Raw genomic sequence first — 24,289 nt, forward strand, 5'->3', positions numbered from 1 at the left:
CCGTTCTCGATATAGGGGCAGGTCCCTGCAGTGGGACCCACACCTATAAGACAATGGGGGCATGTCCTAGCGATATACCCCAATTATCCATGATGCGACAACCCCTTTAAGACATTTTTCAGACATAGTGATACCTGATATGTTCATATTTTTTATATGTAAAACCGGGAAAGGGAGGAGATTTAAACTTTTTTTTTTTTTTTTTTTGTCTACTTTTAGAACAACTTTTAACTCCCTAGGGGCAAGAACCTGGGATCTTTTGATCCGTTGTCCTGGTCACCCTATTAGAGATTGGTTAGGGTGACTGGCATACCGACGCGCTCCCTGCTGAAGCTTACCATGGCAGGACTGGGAAGCTTCAGAAGCGCCTAGGAATCGGAGCCCCGAAATTTCACTGTGGCTTACCTTACAGATGCTGTTGATCACAGCATCTGCTGGGTTAAATGACGGGGTTCAGCGTGATCACCGTTCCCCGTCATTGCGGCCGGGTGCCTGCTGTACCTGTATGTCGCTGTGGCTGAAGGGGTTAAGGAGCTGTGAAAAGCTGGGTGATTCCCCTTGTAGAACTGTGGTGGAGGCTGCAATCTGAATCCACACAGCAAATGACAGTACAAATTGTGTGAATTTGCAGTAAAGTCTGCATGTATACATGCTGTTTTTTCCTGTGGAATTGCATTAAGAGCAACACCATGAAAATTCTGGGACGTTTTGGACTCGGACGTAGATGCCTGTGCCTGATACAGGAGTGTTGAAGGGGATCTGTCACCAGGTCTATGCTGCTAGGTCCTGCCAGAGTCCTGATGGCTGGTGGGAGGAGAAAATCAGGAGCTCATGAATATTCAGGACTCATTTGTCATGCGCTGGAGCTCTTCAGTACAAGATTTTAGCAAAATGGCTAATTTGATTACAGAAAGGGTCCCAGCGTTTTGTTGGTTAGGCGACAGATTCCCCTTAATACTGGTTGTTTGAGTTCGACTACTTTCACACTCGCGTTAGGTGCGGCTCCGTCATGGATCTGCACAGACGGATCCGTTCTGAACGGATGCAGACAGTTGTATTATCTTTAACATAGCCAAGAGTCATAGAAAACTGATCCGTCCCCATTGACTTACATTGTGTGTCAGAACGGAACCGTTTGGCTCAGTTTCATCAGACTGACTCCAAAACGTTGCAAGCAGCGTTTTGGTGTCCGCCTCCAAATTGTAATGGATACGGAACGGATGCAATCTGAGCGGTTCCTCTTCCATTCAGAATGCATTAGGGCAAAACTGATCCGCTTTGGACCGCTTGTGAGAGCCCTGAACGGATCTCACAAATAGAAAGCCAAAACACCAGTGTGAAAGTAGCCTTAACCCCTTAAGGACATAGGACGTACCGGTACGCCCTATTTCCCGAGTCCTTAAGGACACAGGACGTACCGGTACGTCCTGACTTAAAATCTGTATTCCGGCGCCCGAGGGGTTAAACGGAACGGGATTTCGGCTGAAATCCTTCAGCCGGCATCCTGTGACAACGCCGTGTCGGCGATCGCAGCAAACCGCAGGTCAATTCAGACCTGCGGTTTGCTGCGCTTTTTGCAGTTTCTGATCCCCGCGGTCCCTGACCGCGGCGATCAGAAACTTTAGAGTGGCTAAAATCTATATGTCGCATGCGGTGGGGGCGTTGCGGGAGGCGGGCGGTGCGGCAGGCGGGATCGCGATCCCCCGCCCGCCTCCCCATGAATGATCGTTGGCTTCTAGTGGGTATACCAGGGTGCCAGCACATTGCTGGCACCCTGGTATAAACGGCTGACATCTGTGCAGATGTCAGCCGTTTAACCCTTTCCATACCGCGGTCCGTACGGACCGCTGTATGGAAAAAGTTAACTGTCGTCGGTCAGGGAGCTCCCTCCCTCTCCATCGGGGGGCTGCTGTGCCTTTGCAGCCCCCCGATGGAGAGGGAGAGAGCCCCCAGAGAGCCCCCCTCAGCCCTGTGCTTACCCTTCCCCGTCTGCGAAGTTCTGAGCAGACGGGGAGGGTTCCCATGGCAACAGGACGCCTGCTCAGGCGTCCTGCTGTCCATGGTGCTGAACAGATCTATGCTGAAAGCATAGATCTGTTCAGTGTAAGTAAAATACAGTACAGAACAATATATATTGTACTGTACTGTATTATACAGACATCAGACCCACTGGATCTTCAAGAACCGAGCGGGTCTGGGTCAAAAAAATGTAAAAAAAAGTGAAAAAAGTTAAGATAAAAAAAAATAACATTTATCACTGAATAAAAATTAAAAAAATAAAATAAACTACACATATTAGGTATCGCCGCGTCCGTAACGACCTGATCTATAAAATGGTCATGTTACTTTCCCCGCACGGTGAACGCCATAAAAATAAAAAAATAAAAACTATGAGAAAATTGAAATTTTGCCCACCTTACTTCCCAAAAAAGGTAATAAAAGTGATCAAAAAAGTCGCATGTACGCCAAAATAGTACCAATCAAACCGTCATCTCATCCCGCAAAAAATGAGACCCTACTCAAGATAATCGCCCAAAAGCTGAAAAAACTATGGCTCTTAGACTATGGAAACACTAAAACATGATTTTTTTGTTTCAAAAATGAAATCATTGTGTAAAACTTACATAAATAAAAAAAAAGTATACATATTAGATATCGCCGCGTCCGTATCGACCGGCTCTATAAAAATATCACATGACCTAACCCCTCAGATGACCACCGTAAAAAAATAAAAATAAAAACAGTGTAAAAAAAAGCCATTTTTTGCCATCTTATGTCACAAAAAGTGTAATAGCAAGCGATCAAAAAGTCATATGCACCCCAAAATAGTGCCAATCAAACCGTCATCTCATCCCGCAAAAAATGAGACCCTACTCAAGATAATCGCCCAAAAACTGAAAAAACTATGGCTCTTAGACTATGGAGACACTAAAACATTTTTTTGGTTTTAAAAATGAAGTTATTGTATAAAACTTACATAAATAAAAAAAATGTATACATATTAGGTACCGCCGCATCCGTGACAACCTGCTCTATAAAATTACCACATGATCTAACCTGTCAGATGAATGTTGTAAATAACAAAAAAAAAAAACGTGCCAAAAAAGCTATTTCTTGTTACCTTGCTGCACAAAAAGTGTAATATAGAGCAACCAAAAATCATATGTACCCTAAACTAGTACCAACAAAACTGCCACCCTATCCCGTAGTTTCTAAAATGGAGTCACTTTTTTGGAGTTTCCACTCTAGGGGTGCATCAGGGGGGCTTCAAATGGGACATGGTGTCAAAAAAACAGTCCAGCAAAACCTGCCTTCCAAAAACCGTATGGCATTCCTTTCCTTCTGCGCCCTGCCGTGTGCCCGTACAGCGGTTTACGAACACATATGGGGTGTTTCTGTAAACTACAGAATCAGGGCCATAAATAATGAGTTTTGTTTGGCTGTTAACCCTTGCTTTGTAACTGGAAAAAAAATATTAAAATGGAAAATCTGCCAAAAATTTGAAATTTTGAAATTGTGTCTCTATTTTCCATTAAATCTTGTGCAACACCTAAAGGGTTAACAACGTTTGTAAAATCAGTTTTGAATACCTTGAAGGGTGTAGTTTCTTAGATGGGGTCACTTTTATGGAGTTTCTACTCTAGGGGTGCATCAGGGGGGCTTCAAATGGGACATGGTGTCAAAAAAACAGTCCAGCAAAATCAGCCTTCCAAAAACCAAACGGCGCACCTTTCACTCTGCGCCCCGCTGTGTGGCCGTACAGTAGTTTACGGCCACATATGGGGTGTTTATGTAAACAGCAGAGTCAGGGCAATAAAGATACAGTCTTGTTTGGCTGTTAACCCTTGCTTTGTTAGTGGAAAAAATGGGTTAAAATTGAAAATTAGGCAAAAAAATGAAATTCTCAAATTTCCTCCCCATTTGCCAATAACTCTTGTGCAACACCTAAAGGGTTAATAATGTATGCAAAATCAGTTTTGAATACCTTGAGGGGTGTAGTTTCTTAGATGGGGTCATTTTTGGGTGGTTTCTATTATGTAAGCCTCGCAAATCGACTTCAGACCTGAACTGGTCCCTAAAAATTGAGTTTTTGTAAATTTCTGAAAAATTTCAAGATTTGCTTCTAAACTTCTAAGCCTTATAACATCCCCAAAAAATAAAATATCATTCCCAAAACAATTCAAACATGAAGTAGACATATGGGGAATGTAAAGTCATCACAATTTTTTGGGGTATTACTATGTATTACAGAAGTAGAGAAACTGAAACTTTGAAATTTGCAAATTTTTCCAAATTTTTGGTAAATTAGGTATTTTTTTGTGCAAAAAAAAATAATTTTTTTGACTTCATTTTACCAGTGTCATGAAGTACAATATGTGACGAAAAAACAATCTCAGAACGGCCTGGATAAGTCAAAGCATTTTAAAGTTATTAGCACTTAAAGTGACAATGGTCAGATTTCCAAAAAATGGCCTGGTCCTTAAGGTGAAAATGAGCCCGGTCCTTAAGGGGTTAAAGGGTTTCTATCACTTCGTTTTCACATAATTAGCTTTCAGACACTAGCGATCCGCTAGTGTCTGCTCTGCCAAACCATCCTAATATAATTGCTTTTGGGGCAGCCGTTTCGCTAAAAAAAGAACTTATATTGATATGCTAATGAGCCTCTAGGTGCTATGGGGGCGTCATTAGCACCTAGAGGCTCCGTCTACCTTCGGAAACTGCCGCCGCGCAGCGCATCCCTCCAGCCCACCCATCTCCTCCGGAATGCGATCCTCCCCGTGCGCGTCTGTATTCGGCGCATGCGCAGTGAATGTCTGACCGCTTCCCTGCTCAGACATCTCCACTGCGCCTGCGCCGATGACGTCATAGTGCTCCGAGGAACAGGCGCAGTGGGGATGTCTGTGCAGAAAGCGGTCAGACATTCACTGCGCATGCGCCGAATACAGCCGCGCACGGCGCATGCGCGAGAATTCGTCCGCTGGCTCACAGGGAGGATCGCATTCCGGAGGAGATGGGCGGGCTGGAGGGACGCGCTGGGCGGCGGCAGTTTGTGAAGGTAGTCCGAGCCTCTAGGTGCTAATGATGCCCCCATAGCACCTAGAGGCTCATTAGCATATCAATATAAGTTCTTTTTTTAGCGAAACGGCTGCCCCAAAAGCTATTATATTAGGATTGTTTGGTAGAGCAGACACTAGTGAATCGCTAGTGTCTGAAAGCTAATTATGTGAAAACGAAGTGGTTAAAACCCCGGCAGCAACACCATGTGTAAGGGACATCAGCGATGCTGGCAGGGGAGAAAAGTGGGGAGGCTGACTTATTTTGTTATTTTATGACACAACGTGTCGGTGCCAGGGTCTTTATTTAGCTCTGACAACCCCTGTAATGATGCAATATTCCTGATGGTTCAGTCACACACATTATTTAGGGTTGGCTATTTAATGCTACGGGCATCTTTGCATCCTTTTTTATTATTGAACTGCATGAGAGCTCTGGCTCCTACCGTTGCTTGGTTCTCACCCCGGGAGGCTGGGGAGGTCCGGGTCTACTACACCGTAAAGGGACCTATCCCTGACGGCATCAGTCTCCTGGGGGAGCTGCTGCCCAAGCTTGCTCCTCTCAAGCCTCATTGGGGAGCCGCTGTGGCCGTGTTCAGGCGGCTCCCAGTCCATTGCAGCGGGTGCCCGGTGTCACGCTTCCAAGATGGTGGCACGCGCTTCTGTGGATGGCCCCTTCCAGCTCAATGATGTCCTTTTCGGGCGCCGGGCCGGAAGAGGTGTGGGCATCCATAAGGCTTTAGATTAGGCATTTTTGGGCCTAGCGTTAAAAGGAGCCGAGGTGCGTTTTATAAATTGGCAGCAGGAGAAGGCAGCCAGCCTTGTGTGCACACAGTGCTGTGCAGGATCTGGGTTTCCACAAGCATTTCGGAACCAGGTGATGCAGGATGCAACGACCCTCTGGAGCCCTCGAGGCCCACAAGCCTGGTATTGGTCCTGAGGAGTGGGGAAGCTTGACTCTACTATTGGTGAGATTTAATCTCTCCTAATTAATTTTGGGTGGTGTTTTACTTTATTGTTATAGGTAGCAAAAACACCAAAGAAATCATCCGGAAAGACTAAACATAAAGAATGTGGAGGATGTAGAGTAGCCTCTTGTATTAAACCTCTATGTTAAGCATGTATAGATAAGTTGGTTATGGAGGAGTCTCACACCTTATCCAAAAATATTAAAGGGTTTCTATCACTTCGTTTCACCTATTTAGCTTTCAGACACTAGCGATCCGCTAGTGTCTGCTTTATCTAACCATCCTAATATAAGAGCTTATTGTCCTGCCGTTTAGCTAAAAAAATAACTTATATAGATATGCAAATGAGCCTCTAGGTGCTATGGGGGCGTGATTAGCACCTAGAGGCTCCGTCTACCTTAACAAACTGCCGCCGCCCAGCGCGTCCCTCCAGCCCGCCCATCTCCTCCGGAATGCGATGCTCCTCGTATTCGGCGCATGCGCAGTGAATGTCTGATCGCTTCCCTGCTCAGACATCTCCACTGCGCCTGCGCCGATGACGTCATAGTGCTCCGAGGAACAGGCGCAGTGGAGATGTCTGAGCAGGGAAGCATCAGACATTCACTGCGCATGCGCAGAACAGAGACGCGCACGGAGAGGATCGCTTCAGCTGGAGATGGGCGGGCTGGAGGGACGCGCTGGGCGGCGGCAGTTTGTTAAGGTAGACGGAGCCTCTAGGTGCTAATCACGCCCCCATAGCACCTAGAGGCTCATTTGCATATCTATATAAGTTATTTTTTTAGCTAAACGGCAGGACAATAAGCTCTTATATTAGGATGGTTAGATAGAGCAGACACTAGCGGATCGCTAGTGTCTGAAAGCTAAATAGGTGAAACAAAGTGATAGAAACCCTTTAAGGCCTTGGTACGGTCAGAAGTTAAATCTTCTATTAAATCACTCGGTCTGAGTCGCCCAAGGTCTCCAGAAAGGTCTACCTATAATAAGAACTCTTTACACTTTCAGTTGTAAAATTTTGCAAAAAAAACGACATCCATATATAAATTTTTCTCTAAATTTATTGTTCTACATGTCTTTGATAAAAAAAAATGTTTGGGTAAAAGTTATAGCGTTTACAAACTATGGTACAAAAATGTGAATTTCCGCTTTTTGAAGCAGCTCTGACTTTCTGAGTACCTGTCATGTTTCCTGAGGTTCTACAATGCCCAGACAGTACAAACACCCCACAAATGACCCCATTTCGGAAAGTAGACACCCTAAGGTATTCACTGATGGGCATAGTGAGTTCATAGAACTTTTTATTTTTTGTCACAAGTTAGCGGAAAATGATGATTTTTTATTTATTTTTTTCTTACAAAGTCTCATATTCCACTAACTTGTGACAAAAAATAAAAACTTCTATGAACTCACTATGCCCATCAGCGAATACCTTGGGGTGTCTTCTTTCCAAAATGGGGTCACTTGTGGGGTAGTTATACTGCCCTGGCATTCTAGGGGCCCAAATGTGTGGTAAGTAGTTTGAAATCAAAATGTGTAAAAAATGGCCGGTGAAATCTGAAAGGTGCTCTTTGGAATGTGGGCCCCTTTGCCCACCTAGGCTGCAAAAAAGTGTCACACATGTGGTATCTCTGTACTCGGGAGAAGTTGGGCAATGTGTTTTGGGGTGTCATTTTACATATACCCATGCTGGGTGAGATAAATATCTTGGTCAAATGCCAACTTTGTATAAAAAAAATGGGAAAAGTTGTCTTTTGCCAAGATATTTCTCTCACCCAGCATGGGTATATGTAAAATGACACCCCAAAACACATTCTCCTGAGTACGGAGGTACCAGATGTGTGACACTTTTTTGCAGCCTAGGTGGGAAAAGGGGCCCACATTCCAAAGAGCACCTTTCGGATTTTACCGGCCATTTTTTACACATTTTGATTTCAAACTGCTTACCACACATTTGGGCCCCTAGAATGCCAGGGCAGTATAACTACCCCACAAGTGACCCCATTTTGGAAAGAAGACACCCCAAGGTATTCGCTGATGGGCATAGTGAGTTCATAGAAGTTTTTATTTTTTGTCACAAGTTAGTGGAGACTTTGTAAGAAAAAAAAAATAAAAATCATCATTTTCCGCTAACTTGTGACAAAAAATATAAAATTCTAGGAACTCTCCATGCCCCTCACGGAATACCTTGGGGTGTCTTCTTTCCAAAATGGGTTCACTTGTGGGGTAGTTATACTGCCCTGGCATTTTCCAGGGGCCCTAATGTGTGGTAAGTAGGTAAATGACCTGTGAAATCCTAAAGGTGCTCTTTGGAATGTGGGCCCCTTTGCCCACCTAGGCTGCAAAAAAGTGTCACACATGTGGTATCGCCGTATTCAGGAGAAGTTGGGCAATGTGTTTTGGGGTGTCTTTTTACATATACTCATGCTGGGTGAGAGAAATATCTCGGCAAAAGACAACTTTTCCCATTTTTTATACAAAGTTGGCATTTGACCAAGATATTTCTCACCCAGCATGGGTATATGTAAAATGACACCCCAAAACACATTGCCCAACTTCTCCTGAGTACGGCGATACCAGATGTGTGACACTTTTTTGCAGCCTAGATGCGCAAAGGGGCCCACATTCCTTTTATGAGGGCATTTTTAGACATTTGGATCCCAGACTTCTTCTCACGCTTTAGGGCCCCTAAAATGCCAGGGCAGTATAAATACCCCACATGTGACCCCATTTTGGAAAGAAGACACCCCAAGGTATTCAATGAGGGGCATGGCGAGTTCATAGAAAAAAAAAATTTTGGGCACAAGTTAGCGGAAATTGATTTTTTTATTTTTCTCACAAAGTCTCCCTTTCCGCTAACTTGCGACAAAAATTTCAATCTTTCATGGACTCAATATGCCCCTCACAGAATACCTGGGGGTGTCTTCTTTCCGAAATGGGGTCACATGTGGGGTATTTATACTGCCCTGGCATTCTAGGGGCCCTAAAGCGTGAGAAGAAGTCTGGAATATAAATGTCTAAAAAATTTACGCATTTGGATTCCGTGAGGGGTATGGGGAGTTCATGTGAGATTTTATTTTTTGACACAAGTTAGTGGAATATGAGACTTTGTAAGAAAAAAAAAATATATATTTCCGCTAACTTGGGCCAAAAAAATGTCTGAATGGAGCCTTACAGGGGGGTGATCAATGACAGGGGGGTGATCAGGGAGTCTATATGGGGTGATCACCCCCGTCATTGATCACCCCCCTGTAAGGCTCCATTCAGACGTCCGCATGATTTTTACGGATCCGATCCATGTATCAGTGGATCCGTAAAAATCATGCGGACGTCTGAATGGAGCCTTACAGGGGGGTGATCAATGACAGGGGGGTGATCAGGGAGTCTATATGGGGTGATCAGTGGTTCATAATTACTTTCTAAATGGCCTTACTTTTAGCGATGACATCTGCTAGATGGACTTCAGAATTTCAGGCTTTCTCTGCCTTTCCTCCCTATACTAACATTTTAGAGGACAAGGTGATTATTAGACCGCTTTCAGCCTTAGGTGGTCTCTGATTTTCATAGAAGTCAGGATATGATTTTCTTCAGGATGTGATTCTTCCCTCCTTCTGTCCAAATCCAACCAATATGTTGGAAAAAAGATTCCATTTCATTGTCAGAAGGTGTTTAGTATTTTACCTAGACTTCACATCATCTTGGAGAATAGATGAGAATCTCCTTATTCAGTTTTTGGGTAAAGCTAGAGGGCGCAAAGTCTCTACTAGTGTTATTGCTAGATGGGTAAAGCATTCTATTTCCCTGGCTTATTCTCCTCTTAACCTGACTCCTTGTTCGAATCATTCCGCCAGATCTGTGGTAGCCTCTTGGGCGGAGAGAGCGGATGCCTCTTTGGCCCAGATATGCAGAGCTGCTACTTGGAGCTCTCTCCATACCTTTTTTAGACATTACAGACTGCATCTTGACTCAGATGCAGCCTTTGGGAGAAAAGTGCTACAAGCTGTAGTTATAGTTTATTCTCGCATGGGTGACGGTAATTGTTTTTCTTTAAAATCCATGACTGCACCCCAAAAAAGTCTCTCCCTACAAAAAATAAATAAAAAAATTTATGTGTAAAGTTAGTTTCCTAGAAGAGATATAATTTACCACATTGGTTCTCTTCTTTACCACTTTGTGTGTTGGTTTCTTGGTGGTTGGCACGCCTCTGGAGGTCTGTTTATTAGAATCACTGAGCTGTGGTGGGGCTGTGAACCGTTTTCTTTCCTGGATGGGAGGTCCTAGTCGCATGGCTGCCGTCATGGGTTTCAAGAAAAACAATGTCGGGTATATAAAGCAAATGCTTTATATAAAGATAAAAAAATTTAGCGGATCAAAAGAAAAATTATGCAAAGGATATTGATCCGGGAGATGGACATAATTCATCTCCACACGAGTTCGATCAAGAACCTGATTATTTTGTGCAATCAGTAAAACAGGGTACAAGCGTCTATGCAAAAATATAAATGGTTTATTATACTATAGTTTAATACAATCAAAAATGAATCAACATAAATTTCAAGAATATACAATGATATGCAGTACCCAGAATTCACCACTATATGATGCCAACAAAACAATACTCAACCAACACAAGAATATTATGCAATACAGCTTTAAATCTGTGAGAGAGATACAATCAATGGATTATGCGGAAAACTCAATCAAGAAGATGACAGATACGAGCCCTTGCTCCGCCCAAAAATGATGACCAATCTCAGATATGGGGTAGTATGGTAGTATTGCATAAAACTTATAAATTATTGGCTTGATGTCAAACTAGGGAATACTAAGATTCCCAACAGAGAGTTTCTCCAATATTATCCCCTTTATTCAGTTATATGCATCGTAACTGAAACAAGAGAGAATACTGATGTGGCAACTAACGTTACACGTCCGCAAATGAGCGGGTATCTGACTAAGTATCAAGCCAATTAATTTAGATCAATACTACATAAAACAAAAATATACATTACCCAAGGGTCAAGTGGTGTGCAGAGTCTTGGGGCAGCCAGCTCTCGAGAGTTTTTCCCGATAATCCCAATGATTCTCCAGAGATCTATAATCCCAATGTTTCTTTGTTTGTTTTTTTCCTTTCCCTCCTTTTTCTTTCTTTTCTGGTAACTGGTTTCTTAACCCAAAACTTATCAGATGGACACGCCCTCTGAGTTTGGAACTTCCAATCATTGTTGGATGGGTGTGGGCATTGATAAGGAGCATGACGTCATAATACTACCCAGAATGCACTTTTGCTACTGATGTAGTATTAACTGCTCATATCTAGGTGGCACTGTTGTGTAAGCAATAGGCATCATACCATTAAGGGTTAACTCATACATGCCTGATATTTTCACTACTAGACCTCTGACGTCTGGAGGCCTTGTCTCAGGGCCGAGGGACAAACTTGGATACATGAATGTATACTTTGAGGAACATCTAGACAATTCTCACACTGTGAAATTCATGTTCAGATATGAAAAACAATGAAGTCTCAGAATCTGCAGGTGCGGTGTATCTTCTAACTTTCTAAATGTATAATATATTGTTACTATAACACTAGCTTTTGAACAGCACAGTAATCTTCTCATGGACTTACTTTGGCCTACATGAAAATCCATACAAAACAGTGAATATAAATCAACATTGCTCTTAAAGGCAATGAATACCCATTATAACTAAAATAAGTAGATACAGTGGGGGAAATAATTATTTGACCCCTCACTGATTTTGTAAGTTTGTCCAATGACAAAGAAATGAAAAGTCTCAGAACAGTATCATTTCAATGGTAGGTTTATTGTAACAGTGGCAGATAGCACATCAAAAGGAAAATCGAAAAAAAAACTTTAAATAAAAGATAGCAACTGATTTGCATTTCATTGAGTGAAATAAGTATTTGAACCCCTACCAACCATTAAGAGTTCTGGCTCCCACAGAGTGGTTAGACACTTCTACTCAATTAGTCACCCTCATTAAGGACACCTGTCTTAACTAGTCACCTGTATAAAAGACACCTGTCCACAGAATCAATCAATCAAGCAGACTCCAAACTCTCCAACATGGGAAAGACCAAAGAGCTGTCCAAGGATGTCAGAGACAAAATTGTAGACCTGCACAAGGCTGGAATGGGCTACAAAACCATTAGCAAGAAGCTGGGAGAGAAGGTGACAACTGTTGGTGCGATTGTTCGAAAATGGAAGGAGCACAAAATGACCATCAATCGACCTCGCTCTGGGGCTCCACGCAAGATCTCACCTCGTGGGGTGTCAATGGTTCTGAGAAAGGTGAAAAAGCATCCTAGAACTACACGGGAGGAGTTAGTTAATGACCTCAAATTAGCAGGGACCACAGTCACCAAGAAAACCATTGGAAACACATTACACCGCAATGGATTAAAATCCTGCAGGGCTCGCAAGGTCCCCCTGCTCAGGAAGGCACATGTGCAGGCCCGTCTGAAGTTTGCCAATGAACACCTGAATGATTCAGAGAGTGACTGGGAGAAGGTGCTGTGGTCTGATGAGACCAAAATAGAGCTCTTTGGCATTAACTCAACTCGCTGTGTTTGGAGGAAGAAAAATGCTGCCTATGACCCCCAAAACACCGTCCCCACCGTCAAGCATGGGGGTGGAAACATTTTGCTTTGGGGGTGTTTTTCTGCTAAGGGCACAGGACAACTTATTCGCATAAACGGGAAAATGGACGGAGCCATGTATCGTGAAATCCTGAGCGACAACCTCCTTCCCTCTGCCAGGAAACTGAAAATGGGTCGTGGATGGGTGTTCCAGCACGACAATGACCCAAAACATACAGCAAAGGCAACAAAGGAGTGGCTCAAGAAGAAGCACATTAAGGTCATGGAGTGGCCTAGTCAGTCTCCGGACCTTAATCCAATCGAAAACCTATGGAGGGAGCTCAAGCTCAGAGTTGCACAGAGACAGCCTCGAAACCTTAGGGATTTAGAGATGATCTGCAAAGAGGAGTGGACCAACATTCCTCCTAAAATGTGCGCAAACTTGGTCATCAATTACAAGAAACGTTTGACCTCTGTGCTTGCAAACAAGGGTTTTTCCACCAAGTATTAAGTCTTTTTTTGTTAGAGGGTTCAAATACTTATTTCACTCAATGAAATGCAAATCAGTCGCTATCTTTTATTTAAAGTTATTTTTTCGATTTTCCTTTTGATGTGCTATCTGCCACTGTTACAATAAACCTACCATTGAAATGATACTGTTCTGAGACTTTTCATTTCTTTGTCATTGGACAAACTTACAAAATCAGTGAGGGGTCAAATAATTATTTCCCCCACTGTATAACTGTTTACACTTATGAAAAAGCACAACAAATCCCCCTTCATTCCAATGTAATCCAATAGAGAAGTTGGACTACATTGGAATGTCACAAAGGGCTTTTCATTCGGATTCTTCAGAGACATTAGTTCTTGTTTAAACTGTTCGTGACTCCCATGAAGATTTATTGAATGAGTCAATAATTTTGAGTGTAAGTCGGTGGTAACGACAGTACCCTCTACAACGGAATATTAGTCCGATAAATGTTTTTTCTGATTCTCCATCTCTGCATGAATACTCATTAGGTTCCTTTTCAGTGAACCAATCTCAAGTTCCAATGTCTTAATGGAGATGGAATTAACAGCTGATACACCGGTGGCAATGACAGTGCCCACTACGGCAAAGATTATGGCGGCTGTAATCGCAGAAACGAACTGCTTTGGTCGTCGACTTGTTGAAAACTGTTCTCTAGTCATGGTTTTCCTTGTCTGTTCCAGGATCTGTGTAATCCTTTCTTGGGAATAGCCGATATGCATTTGATACCAAATCTTTATCTCCGGAGACGAAATCTCGGAAATGTTGAACTGTCTTTCGACGAAGACACGTGGATCCAAACTGACATAGATCTTTTGGGATAGAATCCTCTTATTCGTCAAGAGGAATCCCGTGGTATCCTGTAGCATGATCCCAGATGAAGGGCCTGGTACAGCAATCGGCTCAGCCTGGAACTCCTTCCCCAAGATCAGGATGATGTAGATAACGGCAACAACACTCGATGCCATCTTGCGCCTGAAATATATTGTATGACAAATATAAGTACATACATATTCCACTTTTTATCACTCCTGCAAGAAAAGAGTTAATACGACCATACACCTTTGATTTGGCATCGTTTCTTTTCTTGGACAGAGCAAGTTCTCGATACAAAAGGTGAGTCAAGAGATAATTAGTTACAGAGGAAAATACATGAGGATAGGTTAGTACATTTGTATGTTCATACTATACCAATCCTGGGTTTCCATCTTTAGCTGGAACCTTGATATCTCTTTACTCCTCATCATCCGGCAATCCTTCCATTTGGCGAAGTTGTGACCTAGGATGACAAACACGTAATTGATTAATATGCACCCATTTCTCTATAAATTCATCCCCCTTTGGAATTTTGATCTTGTAGACCACAGGTGACAATTTGTCAATGACGACATAGGGTCCCTTCCAGGAAGGCAGGAACTTCTTCTCCTTCACCTGGTCCCGGGCGAAGTTATAGAGATAAACCTGATCGGAAATTTGGTACTCCTTTTGAGTAGTCTTCAGATCATAGTAGGTTTTGGCGCTTACGGCTGCTTTCTCTAGATTCTTCTGGGCAAAGGCAAAAGCATATTGAAGGTGCTTACGTAGATTCTCTATGTATTGATGGGCTGTTGAAGCATTTATCAAATTTTGGTCTGTTGTCCGGTAGAGTAAATGCTGGGGTAACACCATCTTCCTTCCTGTGATCATTTCGAAGGGAGAAAGTTTGGTTGCTGCGCTTGGAGTGGCTCTGATGGCCATGAGAACCAGAGGCAACTTTACATCCCAGTCCTTACCGGATTCATTGACAAATTTCTTTAGAATGTTGACAATTGTTTGGTTGTAGCGTTCCACTCCACCACTAGAGGCTGGCCGGTAAGCTATATGTAGCTTCCTTTTTACTCCCAGTATCTCCCACGTTTTTGTCATCACCTCACTAGTGAAATGACTTCCGCGATCGGACTCTATGCGTTGGGGAAGACCGAACCTGGAAAACACGTGGTTAATGAGTAGAGACGCACAGACACTTGAGCTGCAAGTCTTGCAAGGCAAACATTCTACCCATTTTGTGAATAGACAAGTCACGGTTAACATATATCTGTTGCCTTTTGATGAAGTTGTTACTGGTCCAATAAAGTCAATTTGGATGTCTGACCATGGCATGGACATCCCCCTTTTCATCAGCGGTGCCCGATGAGTGGGTGCTTGCGGCTGGAATTGAGGGCATATTAAACATCCTTGACAATATGTGCGAACGTCTTGCAACATATGAGGCCAATAAGCGTAATCCCGTAGTAATTCATACGTTAACTTCTCACCTCGATGACCCGCCGTTGGGGCGTCATGGGCGTGTTGTAACATCAAACCTAGGTATGCTGTGGGTACCACCCATTGTGAGATACCATTCTTCGAGGTTCTTACCAACAATCCATCCTGTAACGAGAATTGGGACTTACCCTTCATCAGAATTCGTAACTCTTCTTTGCCTGCACAGTCTTCCATAGTTATGGGACAATTCTGCGGATCTTCAATGTGTTTGTAAAACATACCAATGACTGGATCCCCCTTTTGACTCGCGATGAGATCCTCACTAGGGGAATCTTGGCTCCATTGTGCCACATTGGCTTCGGTTTCCTTTTGGGCCTGTCTTCTTGTCATTGCATCAACGTGGATAGTTCCCATGAGGTCATCAACGTCCAATACTTCTCCATTAATGGCTGCTTGTTTAGCGAGGGAATCTGCCAAATCATTCCCCTCTTTATCCATACCTGGAGATTTTGAGTGACCTCTTACCTTCTTCCAGTAAATGGTGAGACCATGGGTGGTAACCATGTCGTCGATCTTACAAAACATTTTACCATGCTTGACAGGCTTATTGTTACTTCTTGCCATATTAGACCTTTTCCATCCAGGAAAGTACTCCACGAAGCTACTGCGAACATAATTAGAATCTGTGATTATAACAAACTCTTTAAGACCAGAATCAATAGCCATTTGTACAGCTTTATACACAGCGGTGAGCTCCGCGAACTGGCTACTTTTGGAACCAATTTTATATCCGACGGAAATGTCTGGGAATGTGTTATTCCATACGATTCCGATACCTGCAACCAATTTGCGTTCAGTTTCTACATCGGTATGGAAAGAACAGCCATCAACATATACACATGGTAAGGATTTGCAGTATTCTTCTTCATAAGACTTGTATGGAGATGCAGATTGCTCTTCCAGGAAATCATTTTGTGGTGATTCACCTGTATGTCCTGAATTGGAACAATCATGAAGTTCGGCTAATCCTTGAGCAACTGGATTCTTATTATTTTGTTTGTACCTGATTTCCAATGGCCATCCCATTAAGGACATCGTCCAGGCGGTTATCCTGCTGTTTGATAAATTCCCATCCTTGATTCTATCACTCTGCAAATATTGCAGGGGTTGGTGTGCAGTTTCCACAATGATCTTTTCGCCCTGGATAAAACTCCTGAAATATTGCAAAGCCCACACAGTTGACAGTAATGCTTTTTCACAGTCATTGAATTTTACCTCAACCGGTGACAAGGACTTGCTGGCATAGGCGATGATCTTGTTTAGGTTGTCCTGTTTTTGGAAAAGGACTGCACTCACGCTTTTGTCGGTGAAGCCTGTTTCAATGTAAAAGGGTTTTCCACCTTCTGGATAGGCAAGGCATGGGGCCTGGATAAGTCTGGTTTTGAGCTCATTCACAGCTTGCTCATGACGCTCACTCCATTCCCATTTTACTCCTTTCTTCAGCAACTGCAAAAGAGGTTTTGTAATCTCGGCATAGTTATCTATGAACTTACGTGAATAGTTCATCATGCCCAGGAAGGATCTCAACTCCTTGGTATTTGTAGGTGACTTTGTGTTGATCACTGCTTCCACCTTCTTCTTCTGTGGGTTAATTCCATCGGTAGTGATTTCATGACCTAAAAAATTGACTTTGGTACGACACCATTGAGCCTTCTGTAAAGAAAGTTTTACACCAGCGTTTCTCAGTTGGGTTAGTACATGCCTCAGTTCCGTAATATGCTCCTCAAAAGTTGTGCTTTTGATTAGGATGTCATCCACATAGGATAAGGTACCTCGTTCAGTGGCATCAGGCATTGCCTTATGCATGAACACAGCAAACTCATGACCCGCATTTATGTACCCGAAAGGTAATCGGGTCCATGCATATTGTTGCTTTCCAAACGTAAAGGCCAGTTTGTATTGATCCCTCTCGTCCACTTTAATTGTCCAATATCCTTGCGCACAATCCAGAGCAGTGAAAATTTTGGATCCCTGTATTTGCGCCAAACTCTGGTCAATATACGGCACGGGCCATCCGGACATGTATACACGTTTGTTTAACTGCCTTAGGTCCGAACAGAGACGGAATTGACCATTGGGTTTGAGAATCCCAAGCACAGGATGGTTGAACGAGCTGTGTACTGGACGGATGATCCCCCGCTTCTCCAAGTTTTTGACGATTTCCGATAGCGACTCATATGCCGCCAGCGGAAGTCGGTACTGTTTAACATATACAGGGGGTGCATTGGGATCCGTTTGAATTCTTGCAACGTGTAGGTCAGTTTCCCCACAGTCGTAAGAATCCTTAGCAAACATGTCCTGGAATTCGGCGAAGAGCCCCTTTAGCTGTTGACGCTCCGACTCCTCGGAACATGCGTCAGCCACAGAGATTTGCTCTTCCACCCTTTCCTTAAATTCTGGAAAGATTTCAGGTTGACTTAACTCGTAAGCTTCTTCAAGCTCACTAGTTAAATCGTTTTGAGTATTGCGTACCTTATCCTTTCTTTGTTGGCATGACTCGTACTCCTTTTCATCGATCTCATGGTTGAAAATCAATGATGATTCTTCGATGTGGCATGTACCTTCTTCAGAGCTGAAAGGATAAACAGAGTGGATATTAAATAACCCCTCAGGTGTTGAGGAAAAATGTTGCTCCACTACCTGTTTTTCTGTCAGGTATTCATCAGGAATAAGTCCAATGACATCATTTTGGAAACCAAAAGTGTAATACTCCGAATCCATAGCCAGACCAATTATAGTGTTTTTTTGTAGAGATATACTATGGGGAGCCATGTTATGAATTACCATATGCAATGGATCCTGATGAATGTTTACCATAGGAGTCGGCTTTACCTTCAGGCCGAGTTGCTGCATCCGGTTGGACAAACAGATCAAAGCATCTGCATTCTTCAGTCTTTGTCCCTTCTTTATTTGAATGGGAAGAAGAAATGGTTTACAGCCTTCAGGGATTTTCACCTCATCTGCAACCACGATACTCACGGCATAGGGCATCTGTTGTCCCCATCTCAAGGCTTGGTCTTCATTCTGGAATCCCTCTGGGTTCCCAGGTAATCTGGACCATAGAGTATTGTTGATCATATCAATCTGCACGGCAAATCGGTGTAGAAGGTCATTACCTAAGTACATCTGGTACCGTGGTTCATTCAACACAATGAATAAATGTTCTGTGGTTTTATCTCCTATGGAAATAGACAAAAGACATCTTGCAATCACATTATGACTCTGTGAATCTCCATCCAGATCATGAACCCATTGGTCCTGTGGAGAGGAAACTTTAATCATTTTAGGATTAGCAATCTGTTTCAAGAGACTCAGGCTTATGTAACTGGCTTCGGATTTCAGATCCAATTTGGCGTATTTCACCCGGGCCATATTGTTCACCTGTACGGGAATCAATAAGTTATCATTAACCTTCTCAATCCGTACCATGGATTGAGTATGCCTGGTCAGGTCCGCGACTTCGTAACTTTTCCCTTTAAGAGAAATAGTTAATGCATCCCCATCCAGGGTTACCTTTTCAATTCTGTCCCTCTGGATGGTTATGGTATGTGCGGCACCGTTGACGGCTTCCTCGGACTCACCATTTTTCAGGATCGTGACATCCGGCGTTTGATTGTTCCTAAAATGCACTTCAACAGAGTTAAACCTTTCCTCAATCACATGACAATTACGTTGGGATTGTGCATTGCAAGAGTACTCATAGGCAATGGGTGCCTTCACCTGAGTCCAGACGGCTTCATTGATGAAGTCTACTATGGAACTCAATCTTCTCAGGAGGTCGATTCCTATGATCAGCCGATCATAGGGAAGGTCCACAATCAGTGTGGGATGTCTAATTATCTTCTTGCCAATTTTGAATTTTAACCATGATGTACCTTTTACCTGCAAAGCGTCTCCGCCGACACTTATCAAAGAGCCATCAAACGATTTCAGTTTCGGCTTCTTTGCTGTCACCTCCAATACTTGTTGGAAGTAACTATATGACAATATAGTGGCTTGTGATCCTGTGTCAAGTAAACCCCTGATTGGCCCAATAAGTTCATCTTGGAGATAGGAATCAAGAAAGTATCGGCCTTTGATCTGAAACAAATCACATAAAAAATTAGGGTGATCACTTATTTGACATTTGTTAAGGATTTGACCTTTCTGCAGCGTCGCGACCTCTGGTGAATTCTTAGAATTCCTGCTGCTCGCAGCGGCAGCAGCAGCCCCCACCTTTGGAGAACACTGGATCACATCACAGCTTACAGACGGCAGCTCGCAGGTTGACGCTGAGAGGATAGGATCACTCACTGGAGAACACACATTAGTGCAGGAATCATCATGATTAGACTGTAAGATAGACAACATGTTAGACATCTCCTCCTTGGCCTCAATTTTAGGGTCAAGAACACTGCAAGGCAAAGTAGGATTAGAAATCATATTAGATTCTGTTACAACCATCTCTGTAGCCTTGCACCGGCCTGGGCTCTGACCCTGCCCTGCCTGCATTATGGGGCTGAGCTGGGTCCTGCAGTTGCCCCTAAAAAAGACTCAGGCTGTTTTCCAGTTGACACCAGGGACATTTTACTAATGATCTCCTGTAATTTGGCTACTTGATCTGCCAAATGATCCAAACGATTGTTTGGTTTGCGCACAGTTTGGACTTCTGGTGTTCCCTTATTAGAAGTGGGTGACCGACCTCTAGGTGAGGTAGGGGATTCAGGCCTATTTTCCTTCTGTTGTCTGGGCCTGTTGTTCCAGCGCCTGTATCCTTGGGGACCTCTATTGTAATATTGGGGATGGTAGTTAGACCTCCCAGCACTGGAGTTATCCCCCTCTGGCCCCTTGGGGCTCTGAGGTCTTGCTTGCTTGGGTCCTACCTGTTGTCGCTGGGTTTGTTGGACAGGTCCTGTAGCCTGGGGGTACTTACGTGGCTGCGTTTCAAATTTGAAACCAGGGTTTACCTTAGCTTCTGCTATGCTTTGTTCTGGGGACTTTTTATATCTCCTCTCACCTGTAGCATGGCATTCACTGATGTTATACAGTGAGGTGGCAGCCGTCACCAACCTGTCCAAGGGGGCTTGGAGATCAAGATCTCTAGCCAAGCTAAGTTTAATTTGCATGGGCATTGCATCATAAAACAGCTGTTTGAACTCCTCAGACTCCCAGTTTGGGGATCTATACGCCAACCCATAGGCATTTTTAAGGATGGGGAGGAATTCCCGGGGACTCTGATTGGGTCTACATGTGAGTTTATAGATATCACGTTTTGCAGCAGTCACAGTACGGTAAGGGCCAAATTCTAATTTGACCTCATGCAAAACATCCTGCCAATCCAGAATTCCTCTCTCCCTAAATGAAACAAAGTAGTGGCGATATTTACCATCAAATGCCCATGGTAGGAATCTGATCCTGTCCGCATCAGAATACAATTTTAAAGAATCCATGGTGGACTGGTACAGTTCTAAGTGATTGGCAATTTCAGCAGAACCCTTTTTAGAGAATTTGGGCACAGTGACATTTAGAAACTTAATGATACTCGAGGAGTTCTGATCCTTTTCTGAACACTGAGTATTTTTCTTTCTAGAGACCACCTCAGCATATGTTGGTCGTCTGAAACTCTCATCCCCCTGATGGGCAATCTTATGCCTGCGTGGTAGGGAATGGATCACACGCTTTCCCACATCACTGTCATAATCACTCACGCTCCGCTCACTTCCATCAGACCCTCTTGGCACAGGTGACTTAACCCTAACATTCCTCTCTAGAGGAGGACGTGGAGGGGCACTTCTGTACCCTTTTGCGTCGCTGGCACCTAGTAAGGCGGTTACAGCTTGAAACGCCTGATTTAATTGGTTTAAGGCCTCCTGTTTAATCATGCCATCACCCTCGGGTGGCTTAGGGTCTCGGATGGATTGCGCTTTAAGAGCATGTGATGATGACATATCTACATTTTGGGGTGTGAGAATTGGAGGGTCTGGAGATCCCTCATGATCAGACAGATCACTTTGAACATTGGCTACAGTTTGGCTTAGTTCATTTGTTTGCTGCAGACTGCTATAACGGATGTGCAGCTCCTCTGCCTCACTTTTTAATTTGTGATAGGCAGCATGGCTGTGATCGAGCTTGCATTTTAAATCCTCGATCGATGCCTTTGCAGATTCTAATCTTTCTTCCATATGGGATACATATGCTTGCACTTTCGTTATATGCACATGTCTACTCTCTGAGAGAATGCTGACCTCTAATAATGCATACAACATTGACGGCAACATCTTTAAGAGGTGTTGGTTTTTACTGGCAGTATTTTTAAGCACATCAAGATAAGTTAGATGTCTTCTGACTGTGCCAAGTGGCGTCCATACATCCACACATTCTCTCTTGGCTTCTGCCTGCAACTCATTTATCCATGCAGCCACATCATGATCCAATTTTAAATGTGAATTTACATATTCAACAACGTTCTGGATTAACTGCTCCGGGCTAGATGGACTATCTCCTGTTGCAACGTCACTACCGGCTTCACTACCGGCTGTACTCATTTTCTTGCAATAAAGTTATACACAGATTTATGAGTAATCTGGTTAGCCAAGAAACGTATGGAACGGTTTACTATTTGCACAAATAATCAAAGAATTAACTCGATCTCGCTACCGGGGCCTCCATTTTATGTCGGGTATATAAAGCAAATGCTTTATATAAAGATAAAAAAATTTAGCGGATCAAAAGAAAAATTATGCAAAGGATATTGATCCGGGAGATGGACATAATTCATCTCCACACGAGTTCGATCAAGAACCTGATTATTTTGTGCAATCAGTAAAACAGGGTACAAGCGTCTATGCAAAAATATAAATGGTTTATTATACTATAGTTTAATACAATCAAAAATGAATCAACATAAATTTCAAGAATATACAATGATATGCAGTACCCAGAATTCACCACTATATGATGCCAACAAAACAATACTCAACCAACACAAGAATATTATGCAATACAGCTTTAAATCTGTGAGAGAGATACAATCAATGGATTATGCGGAAAACTCAATCAAGAAGATGACAGATACGAGCCCTTGCTCCGCCCAAAAATGATGACCAATCTCAGATATGGGGTAGTATGGTAGTATTGCATAAAACTTATAAATTATTGGCTTGATGTCAAACTAGGGAATACTAAGATTCCCAACAGAGAGTTTCTCCAATATTATCCCCTTTATTCAGTTATATGCATCGTAACTGAAACAAGAGAGAATACTGATGTGGCAACTAACGTTACACGTCCGCAAATGAGCGGGTATCTGACTAAGTATCAAGCCAATTAATTTAGATCAATACTACATAAAACAAAAATATACATTACCCAAGGGTCAAGTGGTGTGCAGAGTCTTGGGGCAGCCAGCTCTCGAGAGTTTTTCCCGATAATCCCAATGATTCTCCAGAGATCTATAATCCCAATGTTTCTTTGTTTGTTTTTTTCCTTTCCCTCCTTTTTCTTTCTTTTCTGGTAACTGGTTTCTTAACCCAAAACTTATCAGATGGACACGCCCTCTGAGTTTGGAACTTCCAATCATTGTTGGATGGGTGTGGGCATTGATAAGGAGCATGACGTCATAATACTACCCAGAATGCACTTTTGCTACTGATGTAGTATTAACTGCTCATATCTAGGTGGCACTGTTGTGTAAGCAATAGGCATCATACCATTAAGGGTTAACTCATACATGCCTGATATTTTCCCTACTAGACCTCTGACGTCTAGAGGCCTTGTCTCAGGGCCGAGGGACAAACTTGGATACATGAATGTATACTTTGAGGAACATCTAGACAATTCTCACACTGTGAAATTCATGTTCAGATATGAAAAACAATGAAGTCTCAGAATCTGCAGGTGCGGTGTATCTTCTAACTTTCTAAATGTATAATATATTGTTACTATAACACTAGCTTTTGAACAGCACAGTAATCTTCTCATGGACTTACTTTGGCCTACATGAAAATCCATACAAAACAGTGAATATAAATCAACATTGCTCTTAAAGGCAATGAATACCCATTATAACTAAAATAAGTAGATATAACTGTTTACACTTATGAAAAAGCACAACAACAATTACTGTAATTATTGTTTTCTAATTGGATTTAATGTAAAAAAAAAATAGCTTTTTCTTTTTGGCTTCTGAAGCTGGATTTTATACACACTACTGGGTTTTCTGGGATTTTGACACTGACCTAGGGCGCTCAGGATAGGTCATCAATATCTGATAGGTGGGTGTCCTATACCCAGGACCCCCGTCGATCAGCTGTGGTACTCCCGTGAGTCCTGCGGCCTTCTCACAGCTCACCAAGCACAGCGGCGCCATACATTGTATAGTGGATGGGGTTGGTATCGCAGCTCAGCCCCATTCAATACCAAGCACATCCACTATACAATGTAGGGCACTGCTCTTGGTGAGCTGTGAGAAGGCTGCAGTGCTCACGGGAGCACTCATGCTTTCTCATACAGCTGATCGGCGGGGGCCTTCTACCCAGCTGAGAGCTTCTGAGCTTGCTTCAGTGATTGATGGGGGTCCCAGCACCTGGACCCCAGCTGATGAACATCACTATGACATGAACAGTTTTACTGTATAGACATGAATGTCTTTTATTCTCTGGACACTAGCTGAATAAATTCTACTGACTAAATCCCTAACAGGCTACAAGAAGATCCCCCTGTTGGAGTCAGTGGTGCGCCGTCTGAGAACAATATTATGGTCTGGAACGCAGTCATATTTGGGTAAGTGTAGAGATGTAGGAGGAATAATGTGGCTATCTAGGTGTATACATTCTTTACAGTGCAGTAACCTCTGGAA

The 24,289-nt window shown here is 43.1% G+C and overlaps 1 protein-coding gene across 1 annotated transcript in view; it reads left to right on the forward strand.

Moving 5' to 3' along the window:
• The window catches only part of UBE2B (ubiquitin conjugating enzyme E2 B), a 40,509-nt gene that overhangs the window by 5,144 nt on the left and 11,076 nt on the right, over positions 1-24,289 (forward strand). The window contains exon 2 of the mRNA XM_040442522.1: positions 24,133-24,213. Coding sequence (XP_040298456.1) covers positions 24,133-24,213 — 81 coding nt within the window. The remainder of the gene's footprint in view (positions 1-24,132; positions 24,214-24,289) is intronic.

The sequence above is a fragment of the Bufo bufo genome, chromosome 1 (genome assembly GCF_905171765.1).
Source record: "Bufo bufo chromosome 1, aBufBuf1.1, whole genome shotgun sequence".
In the NCBI taxonomy this organism is placed as follows: Eukaryota; Metazoa; Chordata; class Amphibia; order Anura; family Bufonidae; genus Bufo; species Bufo bufo.